At 42.6% G+C, this 14,365-nt stretch overlaps 1 protein-coding gene across 1 annotated transcript in view; it reads right to left on the bottom strand.

The window, feature by feature from the left end:
• Window positions 1-1,860: 1,860 nt before the first annotated feature.
• sorbs2a (sorbin and SH3 domain containing 2a) overlaps window positions 1,861-14,365 on the bottom strand; it is a 41,419-nt gene continuing 28,914 nt past the window's right edge. Inside the window, exons 21-25 of the mRNA XM_069666608.1 lie at window positions 14,154-14,300; window positions 12,981-13,175; window positions 7,088-7,125; window positions 6,699-6,805; window positions 1,861-4,581 (exon numbers count right to left, since the gene is read on the bottom strand). Of these exons, the coding sequence (XP_069522709.1) occupies window positions 4,520-4,581; window positions 6,699-6,805; window positions 7,088-7,125; window positions 12,981-13,175; window positions 14,154-14,300 (549 nt within the window). The 3' untranslated portion in view covers window positions 1,861-4,519. The remainder of the gene's footprint in view (window positions 4,582-6,698; window positions 6,806-7,087; window positions 7,126-12,980; window positions 13,176-14,153; window positions 14,301-14,365) is intronic.

The following is a 14,365-nucleotide window of genomic DNA, read 5'->3' as shown; positions in this document are numbered from 1 at the left end:
CCTGTGGGCGGGTGCAGGGGGAGGAGAGTGGACAGACACCTCCCCAGGAGGGAAGTTATTGGTCAGATTTTAGGAACTGGCTCCCGGACCTTTCTACCACTTGCTGGCCCATCTTTGAGCACTTTTTCTTACTTCTTGTTTTCTTTCTTACTACTTCTCTCAAGAGTTTAGTTCTTAAATCAGGTGCTTCTGAAGCTTCAGTCCATTTAAATCCACTTTTGGCTCACAGTAGTAAAGTACTTACATGGAGACTTGTAGACACAGTGAGGATGTAAACCAGCCCCCTCCTCATCGCTCCTCATCCCCGGGCAGCTCTCGGTCTGGCTGGCCTCATCTTGCTCCGGTTGACGGGTCCTGCTGCTCCTGTCCTTATTTGGTCTGGAGGCGCAGCTCCACTCGGAGGCCCTGGACGTCCCACAGGAACATTCCAGCTACTATTGATCTGGATGGGACCCAGCCAGGACTCTTTACCCCAAATTTGTCAACAGAACATCTCAGCACATTACTTCACATGTTCTGTTTTTATACCAGAAACGAGGCCTGTTTTTAAGTTATTATTAATCTCTGACAGATTTCCTTTAGCCTACAAAAACCTGCTTAAGGCTTCACTAAATCACTTCATCAACAAACTGTGAGTCTGGCCTGTTAATTTAAGTCAGCTCTGACAGGCTCTAAATCTGTGCAGGGTATGTTTCCATCATGTAAATTATAGTTAAGCGCCAGTTAAAACAAGTGCGCACATTAAGAATTACACCACAATATCCATCATCTGCGCTGAGCGTTGAAACTCTTGTTCCGTGCGAGTAATTTAAAGTTGACCATAATAATGGTTTGTTTCTGCAGTTACCATGATGATGTAACCCACTGACAAATAAGGGAAGTTGATGATGATGTATTGAAACTACAAACTTTCTCTCTCTCTCTCTCTCTCTCTCTGGACAGCGCTGTAAAAGTCTGCCTGTGTTCATATAAACTCATCTTATATATAGAATACATATATGGTGCAGTAATTACCTTCTGCAAAAGAGACTTGTTGCCTACATTCAAATTGACATATGTAACTTTTAACACAGATTAGCTGAGTGTATCAATGAAACATTTTAAATTTGGAGGTACCCTGCAAAGCCTAGTTTGGTATTTTCTACAATTAGGTCAGTAATAACATGATTTTCAGGTGCTTTTCTGCTGTTACACTTTAACAGCAGCACAACATGTTTTATAAAGAAACCATGTGTCTCTGTGGGGTTTTTAGAAGTCAAACAGTTTTGTTTGACTGTCTCATGTGGAATTGTGTGAAATAGAGAGGAAGTGTATGTGTCTCAGGTTACCTTTTAAATTGGTAAGAAAATAGGGTCAGGAAAGGGGTCAGAAACTCCGCAGTGTCGCTTTAGGGCCTGTATCCATGGCGTAATTTGCGTTGGCAGCGTCCACGACCTCAATTTCAGAGCGCTTCTCGCCTGCACTTACTGTTGCTAGGTTACAAAAGTTTTCTGGCGGCACTTCCGCTTCCCTGTAGTGATCGTTAAGTCTGTTTTAAATTGCTCTGTACGCTCAATATTTGGTTTGATTCAATTTTATTTTACAAAGAAAAAATAAAAACGATGGAAAGGAATCGTGTCCTGGCATTAGCAGCAGCTCTACACCTGGAAAATCGAAAAAAAAGCGAAAGGATCCGCCATTGTTGTTGACAAAAATTATATATGAAGTCCCGCCCTTCTTGATTTTGATTGGAGGGTGACGGAGAAGTGACAAGCGCGGCGGTGTTCCATAAGCTTAACTATTTCCGCTGAAAACGCTGAACATCAAAAACGAGCTTTTCTGAGCTTCTTTTTAGCTTAAAGGAGAAAATAATGTGAAATATTTCATCTACCAGCTGGATTTTATTAGCAATACAGCCCCATAAAATCATCCAACAAATGCTAAGATACTGTAGAAATACTAAGGTCCAAGAGTGTGCATGAATAACATATAAGATTTACATTTTCAGTACATGTATAAACATATCAGGATCCAAATTCATGTCTTCAATCCAAATCTGTTCTAAAGTTGTATCAAAGTTTGTCTCAACACTGTTTGTGATCATCTCTGTGCACACTTTCAAACACGTTCCTGATGTTTTCTACGCTATATATGCATAAATTAATTTTTTGCATCACAGAAGAGGTTTACATATACATGGCTATTAAATTAGTGAGTTGGATGTAAGGCAGCAGTCCCCAACTCTACTCACTCTACCTACAGTAACTTCAGTTTTAAATACGTCACTGGCTCCTAAAACAACAGATAACTGGAGAAAACAGGCCTATGCGCCCGGCTACTGTAACAATAAGATTGAAAAGGTGTAAAGTAGCACCACTGATGAAGAACGTGAAGAAAGAAAGGAGAGGAAACCAAATGTGATGGTGGGTGAGAAAAAGCTGACTTTATAAAGCAAAGTGGATGTTGGCCATTTTACAGCTCTCATACAAAAGACTTACAAAACACACACTCACACATACACACAAAAAAAAAGTGTTCTCACTCCAGCTCAAACAGTGGATGACAGAGGGTGACGTATGAAGCGTGAATGAGAAAACAAAATATATCTTAAGGTGCTTTAACAATTGTTTTGACGTCAGTGTCCATCCTATGTGAAACATGTTAAATGAGAATAAACAAAAATCATTCAAATATTCACTGAGCATGACGAGATAACATGGACATTGTCAATAATCCTAATAGTTTGTAACTACATGAAACAGTGACACACTCTCTGACAACACAGATAAAAGATGCCACCAAAGTGTAGTGGAAAATGTTCACGATAAAATGCCATTTCATCCGGTATCTGACTTAAATAATTCAACATAAACATGACACTTGGCATAATCACAGCCCATAAAAATATCTTGTTATTCGTGTGGACAATAAAATAAGAATCCTTCAAATGTGAGTTGTTGAAAGAAGATTAAAAAAGCAACGTGTTTCGTCAGTTTGACCAGCACTTGTCCTCTAATAAATATAATACCTAAAAGGTCGGTAACCTTTTTGCATACACTTTTCAAACATGATCAATTTACATCGAAAGCCTCGCAGCCGTATTCTCCTCTGGTGTGAAAGTGAAATTTTGAGATAAAACAAACAAAATGGTGTTAAAGTTTGGTTAAAGTGCATCAATCCTAGTGTGAAGATGAACAACAAACATGTTTGTGTATTTCTTAACTTGCATGTTAAATCTAAGGGGTTACGTTTAGACAGCATGGACGACAGTGTGTCGGTGATATTCCTTTCACACGCCCTTATTTGCAATATTTAAAATAATTGCTTAGAGTGATAATCTCAAAGATTTTCATTTAAATAAATGTCTGTTAAGTCTCTATCTATCGCCGGATGAAGTAGCGGTGATTGAGCGCCCACTGATGAAAGCCTTTGCATTTGCAGTGTTACAGACTGGGTGCGACTTTGGCGAAAAAAAAACACAAGCGGCGCCCAGTTAGTGCCGCGTTTTCCATCAGCCAGCAGTGGTTGGTCTCTAAGAGAGGGTAGGCGGAGCTAAGAGGCTGTTATTCAAACAGAGAAAAGATGGATGACTACAAATACAACTTCAAAAATAAGTGAAAATCCGAAGAAAAAGAAACAAACTCGACGCTCAGATGAAGCAAACAGTCTAAAAAGGAAAGCGACCGTCAGCGAGGAAAATCAAGAGTTACAACCGGAGCCAACCGTGGACGTCACACATGCAACACTGTCTGGATATCTTTGAAATGGGCTCCTGCAATATCGCTTATCACCATAGGTGCCGCCAAAGAGAACGAAACTGAGATCTTTGAGATTACCACTTTAATAATAAATGATTTAAGGACAAATCTACACCCAAATTCTCATCGACCAATCAATACCTTGGTTCACACATTACATTGATGCATGAACATCTTTTCCACATGTAACTAACATCCTTTACCTGAAAACATCTGCTGCACGGCTGCAATCCCTTCAATCATATACACACATCCTGCTGACAGAATACTGTTTTTACAACACTCTCTGCACTGCGTGTCTTTGGGGATGTCTGTGAATTGAACACTGAAATGAAATGTAACAAGTGTTTATGAATGTGAGATTCTGAAGAGAAATAAAAAAAGGGGATCACGGTGTTCTTACTGCTCTTTAACAGAAAGAAAAGCATCGCGGCTGTGCCCTTTTTTCTGTCAGTGAGTGATTGCAAAGTTCCTTTGATTTCTTTCCATCACTGTCAAAAGTTAAAGGTCACTGACTGGAGCACAAAGTTTGGGTTCTCCTCGATAGAAAAATAAGAAGATAGGTTAAAAAAACAACATTATCTCATAGAAGTCTTCCATTAAAGATGGCTAGTTAGAGCTAAATGTTCTGTCTGTGTGAAGCTGACCAGCCACACATACAGGCAAACACAGAAGTGTGCGACCAGTCTTGGCGGACCAGGTGTCCTGCGGGTGCTGTGCTGGGGGGGCGATGAAGGTGTCACAGAAAGAGGCGGGGCCAGAGGGGGAGTCTGGAATCATCATTATAGCTGCTTCACGTAGTTTCCTGGGAAGGTTCCAAACAACTTGCTCCTCCGAGAGGTCCCTTGAAAAACAAAGAGCAATAAAATGAAACGGTCAGTGCTTGTATTTCTGGACGGAACTTGGCAGCAGTATTAGCTGTTACTAATATTGTTCCAGCTCGGTGCAGCCTGGAGATCAGCCAAACCTGGAGATCAAACTGAAACAACTTTAAGGGCAAAAGTTTTCAGAATAGACCGTAAAATAAGACTATAAAGATCAAAATGGGAAACAGACGTAAACTGTGCTCAGCTGTGCAGAGTGAGGCTGACTCCAGGTTACAGATACATGGTGCGACCACAGCACCATCTAGTGGTCTCAGATTGTTGTTGATATTTGCAAAGAACCTTGAAAGAATTGTGCCAACCAGACCATACACCCTGTTTAAACACAGCTAATTAAGTTATCTGTATATAGAGTTCATTTGTAGTATAAATATTGCCTGTATAATAGATATATTTAATGGTGTAAAGAAGTATGGTGTTTCTCCATCTTTCACCACCCCATTTATAACAAGTGTAGACAAAATAACAGCAACAGCCTTCTTCACAATGCAAATCAATTTAAACACACCACAACCTACATCCTCATGAAGTTAAATCCACGCCTCTCTAAAACAGTTTAAATAAAATATGAACATTGTAACCTGAATTAAAGCAGGTCTCATAGCGGGACTGCTTTATTTGGCTCCATTAGTTTTAGCTAAATGTACACAATAAACAGTAAACCGAGAGTGTAAATGAAGCATGAAATGGAAATAGTTTGTTAAAGTACCTTAAAAGTAAGAACATTGCTGTAAATGTTTCTTTGCTATCTTTGCTATCAGTCTCTTCCTGTGCATTTGGTCTAAACACTGTGTACTAATGAGCTTAATAAGAGCTACAAACTATTTGTATTTGTCAGTATACCCTACCAATATGACTCGTTCTTCTGATTCTGAAAAGGTTACTTAATGGATGAACAGCAGTGTTGGAGCTAACGCGTTACAAAGTAATCGGTTAGAGTACTCGGATTTCTTTTTTGTTGCAGCCAGTAACGTAACATGTTAGTTCTGTAAGTCATAAGTATTCCGTATTTCCCCTTTCCTTTAGTTGCCACAAAAAAAGTTTCTCTCCTGCTTCTTGACCGGTAGCTGCGTACCAGCAGAAGGTAAACACAGTTGTGTCAGTGCGCATGCATAGCAATCTAATTCAACTCGAGGTGTCAGAGAGGACAGCCTTTACTTTGTGGAAATATTCCCATTACTCTGAGTTTTTGGGTGAAAGGGACAAGAACAACATGGCAGTGAAATGTAAGCTGTGTCTGGAGGATAAGTGCTTGTCGGCTGCGAAGAGCTCGACTAAACACTGGCTGTGCCTAATACTGTATGCCTCTGCCCACTTTGCTGTCAGATTGTTAGATGAGATGCCAGACAAGTGAATTCCCCTTTGGGGATCAATAAAGTCATTGTTACTGTTATTATTGTAGCATAATAAAGAGCTGTAAAGGTTGTATTGCGTCTGTCGTTCCTGTAATTAGGCTGCAGAGTTACAGATTATGGGCCGTAAACTAGGCGAAGCAATGACGGAAGAGTCAATACAAACGTACAGTAGGCTAGACGCTGTCCTGACAATATAACCGACATGGGTCACAAGTCGCAAAGAGAGTTTTTGGTAACGCAAAAGTAATCTAAGTCTCTAACTAGAATCTTCTCCTCAGTCGTCCCCCGGTGGTGGAATGAGTTACCAAACTCCATTCGGTCCACAGAGTCCCTTTCACCTTTAAGAAGAAGCTAAAGACCCAGCTCTTTATGAACACCTCTGCAATTAATAATATTGATGCTATTGATGATGATGACATTGAGGATGTTGTTGATGTTGATTAGGATATTCATGATGATGATGATGACTGTATTGACCTTGTTGATCCTGTTAATGATTATTATAGAAAAAAAAACGCCCTGTGCACTGCCTGTCAGCACCAGTGTCCGATCACACTTGAAGCTGTTTGTTGGCTCTTACTGACTTCATTCCTTCCCGTCTGATGAAAAGTAAAAATCATTCTCCTACATTATGTAAGATTGTCTCTTTTCTAAGGAAGTAACGGGACAATGACTAAGCTAATTTTCTGATAGACTTAGTAATGAGTAGTCCCTCCTCTTACCAACAAACCAGCCATCATCGCACTTCTCCATCACATCCACGATGTCGCCCTCCCTCAGCTCCAGCTCGTCCTCGTTGCGAGGCAGGTAGTTGTACACGGCCTGGAACCTGTGTGAGAAAAAACAATGTTGAACCTACACCCAGGGTCCTCAATGAAAATGATGCATTTTTTTGTTGTTTATTATGATCACCTTTGCTTTTCTCTCCTTTATCCAGTATTCTCTCTGTTATCTGTTTGTGTTTAGATGTTATATACCGATAAAGCAAATGTAACACATATTTTATACCTTGCTATGCCTACAGTTTATTAAAGAGAGATTTATTCTTTATAGGATAAAAGCAAATCAATGGAGCGATAACAAATCTGGAATAATAACATAAATCACTTACGGATCTCCTCCACCCTGGAGTGCATCCTGTACTAAACGCTGTGAGAGAGACAGAAACACACAGACAGACAGAAAGAGAGTCAATATGTGGTATTTGTTGGCTTTTGTTTAGCCTTTGAGGAGGTTGAACGGAGACATTTATATCATGTTGCCTCTAATAAATAAGGTATAATTTCATACCCTGAAGAAGGACCAACTCCTTTGAAATAAACAAGAAAAACGGAACCAACCAAACATTGATTCAGCAAAATACAGTTCATCCTTGAAATTAACAGTGAATCTAAAAAGCAGCATTCATGTGTTGATCAGTCATGAATGATGTGGTTATATCTAAAGACGTCTTTCCTTCACAGAGACAAAAGAACAGTCAGAGCATGGATGAATGAAGACATGCCCCCCTACCCTTCGACCTCTAATGGGGGACAGATAGGACCTCCGGGACAAGATGGGACTACGAGGAGGTTTACCACCAACAACTGGATCCTGCTTAACAGGCACAAAGACCAGAGGCAACACACCGATGATCTTAGATAGTCAGCAAACTTCACTGTGAGCTCGGCACACAAAATACAAGGCCTACAAACCATGCTGTGAAACATCATCAGTCAACATACCGATGAACATCCTCCTAAACACACCACAGGCAACCAACACGAGCAACACACACTTACATGAAAGTATTTTGTCTTACACAATAGCGTACAATATACACCGATCAGCCATAACATGATGAGCACCTGAAAACAGCCCTGATCCATCGAGGCATGGACTCCACCAGACCTCTGAAGGTGTGCTAAGGTATGGCTACTGTCCAATCCTACGTTAGCAACCGTAACCAGGGCGCCGGAGGCCTGTCAAGCTTTCCGAACAAAGACAAGTGCTGAAACGGTGTGCATATAGAATCTGCAAGTCCGACAGCAGATAGCAGATTTTCGCTTTTCCGAAGCAAAAAACTCGAGAGGAGAGATGTCGGACACAGATTAAACATTGTGGAAGACAGTCAGCTGGTCTCCGCTTGCGATCCTGTCTGACCTTCGCCACCAGCACCGATGATGTCGACACAGCCTTTATTTTTACCGTCGCTTGGTTTGTGCCGTTGTTGTGACAAACTTGTACAGGACTTTGTTGCTCTTCCCTGTTGAGCCTTTAGGAGAGCCAGTGGATGGATCAAGCTAGCGATATGCGAGCAATATCCTGACGCGCTTTAATTTAGTTTTGCTAGCAATGGGCTAAAACATATCAGATAATGAAGTTATATGGAGTCAAAACTAAACTAATAACTACTAACTAAATTAGCTTAAATAAACAATATATTGACTTACCCTGCTGTGCAAGAACATTGTTCCTGTATATGATTGTCCGTAACATGAAGTGTCAAGACGTGGGGTGCCTGACGCTTGCATTGGGACTGTTTTTCCTTTCCCTCGATTTTCAGGCCCTCTTCATTCTCAACACTCCGCTGACAGATTATATTCAGGATGCAGCTTTCAAATGCGTATCATCGTCCTTTCTGTCGACTTCTCTCTGACATTTGGGAACTATTTTTTTCATAAATTTGCTATTATTTCACTTGGAACATCTCTCACTGTTATAGTTGAAAACGCCAGAATATTAACATGCGACAACTTGACAGGTGTAGCAACAGTAACCAAGGGGGGGGGGGGGGGGGGGGGGCGGGACTTAGTGAAGGGTCAATTTAGCCCTCGTCAAAGTTGCTCACATCCTTGCCCACTTTTCCTGCTTCCTACGCATCAACTTTGAATGTTCAAAAATGTTCACTTGCTGCCTCACATATCCCAGCCACTGACAGAGTTGATTGTGACGAGATAATCAATGTTATTCACTCGACCTGTCAGCGGTCATAATGTTATGGCTGATCGGTGTTAGTGTAGGAAAGACAAAGCTGACTCAGCCATGTCTACAACTAATGATTATTTGACATATCAGTTAATCTGTTGACAAATTTTGATCCATAAAAAGCCCCAAAAAACGCTCATCACACTAAACCACAGCCCATTTGACTGTATTTTAGTCCAACCGACAGTCCAAATCTACATATAGTTGATTAACAATGAGAAAAACATGCCTTATTCCCACATGTACAGCACAAAGGATTAATATGTTGTCCATTATCTGCTCAAACAGCTGCACTAATGTTAGTTTTAGAAGGTTATTACAAGATCATTTCTGTCACAGTCCTTGGCACCACAAACCTAATCTAACTCAAAGCCATTATCTCCGCATTCCAGCTTTACCTTCACCTTGGGAGACCAACGTCCTGGATGGGGGATAGTGGGGGGAGAGCGTGGGCTAGCGAGGGGAGGAGAGGGAGGTTTAGGGGGAAACGCGGCAGGGAGGGGAATAGGCGAATCCGAGTCGTGGCAGGACGCGACAGCACGAGAGAGACAGGGAGAGCTTGAGACAGAGTGCTGTGAGGGAACATTTGGAGAGGGGTGAGAGGAGTGGAGGGGAGGTGGTGAGACAGGTGGAGACGGAGACACTGGAGGTAGCGGCGATGTCATGAGGCGAGGAAGGGATGGTCGAGGGGAGACCGGGGGAGAGGGAGGGATGGGGGCACGATCATGCTGGTGTGACAGGGAGACAGGAGGGTAGGAAGGAGCGGCAGCAGAAGAGGGAGAGGCATGAGGAGGTAATGAGGTTAGAGCTGGTTGTGGCGAGGGTGAGGGGAGGCCGGGGGGAGGGAGCTGTGTCAGAGTGGAAGGAGGGACATCGGCCTATGGAGGTAATGACACACACATCAGTTATGAGGCTGAATCATAGAGGGCGTTTTTTTAATATATTCTGATGGCTGAATATGGCTGTTTTATGGAGCCCTGGAAGGGACGCGGAGTTATGCTCACGGGTTTTATTGAATGGCCTTGTGATACAGCCTTTGCATTTCACTGCCCATCTGAGCATGTGACAAATAAAGATCTTGAATTGAATTGAATTCAAATGAAGGGCGTTGTTTTTGAGCAGGCAGCACCTATTTTCTGTACAAAATCAACGCAGTTTTCAGCGCTCAGCGTCCTCAGCACAAACACACCTCTGCTGTCAGCTGTTTTTAGTTGTTGTGATCTCAGTTAAAAATAGTTCAACTGATGGAACACCGCTGCGCTCGTCATTGTCACTACTCCATCACAGACCAATCAAAATCAAAAAGGGGCGGTACTTCAGATATTAACACTAGGTGTGTCCCAATCCAGGGGCTGTAGCCTTCGAAGGAGGTGGTCTATGGAGGACTTTCATAGCCGGCTTAGGCCGTTAAAGCGGAACTGAAATGAGATGGTCTGGTCTATGGAACATTTCCTGTTTGCGTCACCAAACACTGCTCCTGTCGCCTAGCAACAGGTAGCTAGCAGGCTAACTAGATTACTAGACTACATTTAAAAGTGTATTCCTCGGCCTATTAAGAGTCCGCCATCTCGTTTGAACTGGCGCGCTATGAATCTTGGGATACGTTGCACCCGATGGATCCTTCGTGGCCCAGGAAACGAAGGACACATTTGAAGGGCACATCTGAAGGAGCCTTCAAATTGGGACAGCCTTCGATGTGCCTGTGACGCAATTGGCCTTCATATATGGCCCTTGAAGGCTGCAGCCCCTGGATTGGGACACAGCTTTTGTCAACAACATTGGCGGAGGAGAAGCTAATGCTTTTGTTTTTTCGAAGGTACAATTTCCAGGTCTAGAGCTGCTGCTAATGACAGGACACCATTCCTTTCCTCCATTTATTGTTTTCTTTGTAAAATTTCCTTGAATAAAAGAAAATATTACGCATACAGAGCAATTTAAAACAGACTTAACAGTCAAGGGAAGCGGAAGTGTCGCCAGACAACTTTCGTAACCTAGCAACAGTAAGCGCCGGTAAGAAGCACTCTGAAATTGAGGTCGTGGGCTCTGCAGGGCTAAAACGGCTTTAATGGAGGCCCTAAAAGTGCCGGATTATCATCGGTCATGCACACTCATATTTTTGGTAAAAGTGGCCCAAAAAGGGTAATAAACATGCTCGCTCGCGATACAGAGACAGCTTTCTTTCAGCAGAGCAGAAGCTGTCGTCAGAATGATGTAATAATGATGCCGTATTATAACCAACAACCTTATCATTGTCATGTTTTATGAATACAGCTGTCTTATATAAAGTTAATTTTAGAATAAATGATCTGGGGTACACAGTGACATTTCCTTGACTTCTCTAATGGAACCACCAAAATGGTGATTTATGTCAATGCGTGGCTAATGGAGGCTACGCAGCAATCAAACACTATCAATCTCCCATTGAAGTGGAAGAACTATAATGTACAATATGTTCTACTTCCACTCATCATGATTCAATGATTTACATTTTGTCAATGTAGACGACTGTGCTGTATCATAAGTGCCTCAAGTACAGTGAACGTGGTATCAAACTTTTATAAGAGAACACAAACTTAGGTCTACTTTAATAAAGATTCAAACTATTCCCCCCCTCTCCCTTCCAGGGCCCTGTAGCATTTCAACAGATGCAGCTCACACCATGCTCTACCTGTGGACTCAGTCTCTCATTAAAATCTTTAGCGACCTCCTCTGTGTCCTCTTTAGTGTCATCATCTTCCTCAATGAACAACTCTGTATATCCCCTTCCTTTCACCGATGGTGGTCTCTGAGACTCGACTTGCGGTTCATTCAGAGTTTTTGACTGCTCTCCCAAATTAATCTGAAGTGGCTCCATCGTCACCGGCTTGTGAAAGTGCGCCTCTAACCAAACGCTGCCTGCTGAGTCACTGGCTGGAGTGACTGCTGGTGGTTTTACTGTTGACTGATGGGGTTCTTCTGCTCTTAGCTTAAACTTGCTCTGAGATTTACTGGTAGGTGGAGCTGGTTGGGAAACTACTGCAGACAATCTTGAAGTGTCAAATTTGTCCGGACTGGAAAAATCCTCCAGAATCAAGGACAGCAGGTCGTCATAAGGATCTTTAACTTGCAGCTCAACATCAGGGATTTTGCTGCTGTTGTCTACTGGCACTTTAACCTCGTGCTGCAGGGGAACCTGTGTAGGTGACTTTATTCGCTCGGGCACTGCGCAGGATAAAAAAACCTCTGGCTTTGAAATGTGTAATGTATGGCCTATTCCTTTGCCAGTCTTTTGAAGTGAAGGAGAGGTAAATGAAGAATGAGGAAGTGGAGGAAGAGGAGGAGGAGGAGGAGGAGGAGGAGGGGGAGGGGGAGGAGGAGGGGGTGGAGGAGGAGTAGGAAGTGGTGGTTGGGAGAAAAGCTGGGCTGCCGGGGTGTGACCTAAACCATGTCTCCCTTCTTTCAAAGGAGGCGTTCTGGAAAAGGTCTGGGGGGGCAGGGCGAAGCCTCTATGTGAAGGTGCAGGGGAGGGTGCCTTAGGCTCCTGAGTCTTTATGAAAGGTGCAAAATCTGTGGGGAGGGGGGGTGGTGTGGGGGGTATAGGGGTGGTTGTGAGTGAGCGTGCTGGAGTGGACACCGATGTGTCCATTGTAAGGGATAGCCACTCGCTGGTGATGGCTTGTAGGTCATGCCTTTTCACTGGGGGGTGAGGGAAGGGGAGGTCACGAGGGGTGGAGGATGAAAGTAGATGGTAGAAAGGCTTCATGAAGGTAAAGTGAAAAAGAAAGGAAGAGTGGAATTTATAAAACCAGAACAGGAGAAAGCTGAACAGAGCTTATGAAATGTATATACGCCCTTACGCTGATGATGCATTTACTTATTTATTAAAGGAAATTCAGACTTTTGTTTAACTAAACAAGAAACTTTTAGTGCAACAAGATACTGAAGATGTTTAATAGGCCTTATATATATATATATATATATATATATATATATATATCAATATATACAGAGTTTAAAATAATTTTTTGTTATCGGTTTTTCATTGGTAATTGCCCTACCTTGATGGGTGTAGAGCTTGGTGTCCTGCTGCCAGGGTAACCATGTGGGTCTATGTGGTGGGTGGAGCCCTTAGAGGGAGAGCGCTTGACGATGTCAACGTATGACACAGGAAAGATGCCCTGTTTGGTTGTGTCCGGGATCTTCCCCTCGTACCAGTTCTGGTCCACCTGCCTTAGCACGATTACTTGCTCACCCTACAGACGAGCAACACACCACAAATATACACATGCTTTTACACTGCAAAACAGAAGAGTTACATTGAACAAACGTCCACAGTAAAGGTCTTTTCAGACAGGGGGCGATTGATGCACCTAGTAATTCATTTTCAAGCAGGTAGGGAGGCACGGGCGGAGCGACAAGCAGGCGCAACCCCGTGAAATTGGTGTGGTCGTGCTTGTGTCATGCACACACCCACCCACTGCCAGAGCTGAAAGTTCTTGAACTTTTTTCTACATGATGCACAGTAGTAACCACAAAAATCACAATGGATGAGATGCTGATCCTTGCTGTATGCGAGTTCCCGGAGATATATAAGCACTTTGTAAACAGTTACCAGGACATAAACAGGAGGGCCTTTGCATGGCAGAGCATCAGCTCAAGACTTGATGCATCAGATAATGTAAGGTTAGTTTTAACCAGGCTACGCGTTAAGTAAGTTGGTTTTAGTTAGGTCACCATCTCATTTGTTACAATGGTTAAGTTACAACTACGCTAATTTAGCTAGTTGTTATAGCCTATAGAAAAAATACAGTTGTACCAGCAAGGATACAGTAGTGCACAGAAGCCGTTTCCATGGTTACCACACATAGCGCACCTGGCGTTTACTCGCGAAGCGTTTATGTGCCTGTGTATTCACGTGAGGAGTGCAGTCAGACCAGATCCAAGCGGGTACGCAGGTGTCACCCCTATGTCTGAAAAGACCTTAATACATGCCACACTTGTATCCACTGTGAACATTTTTTAGGCAATCAAAGCAGCTTAAAGCTGCCTTACATGTCAGTAACTTTGGGAACTTTGTAAGTTTGATTTTCATGTTTTGACCGATCTGGATGATTACCACTTCTCGATAACTTGAGAACACTTTCTGAATAATTTCACCCAAGTCTACTTAAAACACTGAAATTTGAAGTTTCAGCCCAGAATTTTATTGGTCAAGCTTTTCATTTACACACAAACAATAAAGAGCCTACCTTTCTGAGAGAGAGCTCAACATTAGTGTCAGCATTGAAGTTGTAGCGAGCGACTGCCTCTCCGATCTCTCTGACATGTGCTGGCGGAGGAGGACGGATCGGCTGCTGCTTCTCTGAGGACGGCATCTTCTGTTTATGTGTGAAGTAAATATGTGTTAAAGAGGGAAGGAAATTACATATTGCACAGAAAATGG

The sequence above is a fragment of the Semicossyphus pulcher genome, unplaced genomic scaffold, assembly GCF_022749685.1.
Source record: "Semicossyphus pulcher isolate SPU_LCO1_2020_fin unplaced genomic scaffold, fSemPul1.0.p SCAF_17, whole genome shotgun sequence".
Taxonomy (NCBI): Eukaryota; Metazoa; Chordata; class Actinopteri; order Labriformes; family Labridae; genus Semicossyphus; species Semicossyphus pulcher.
This window is presented reverse-complemented; position numbering and strand designations above follow the sequence as displayed.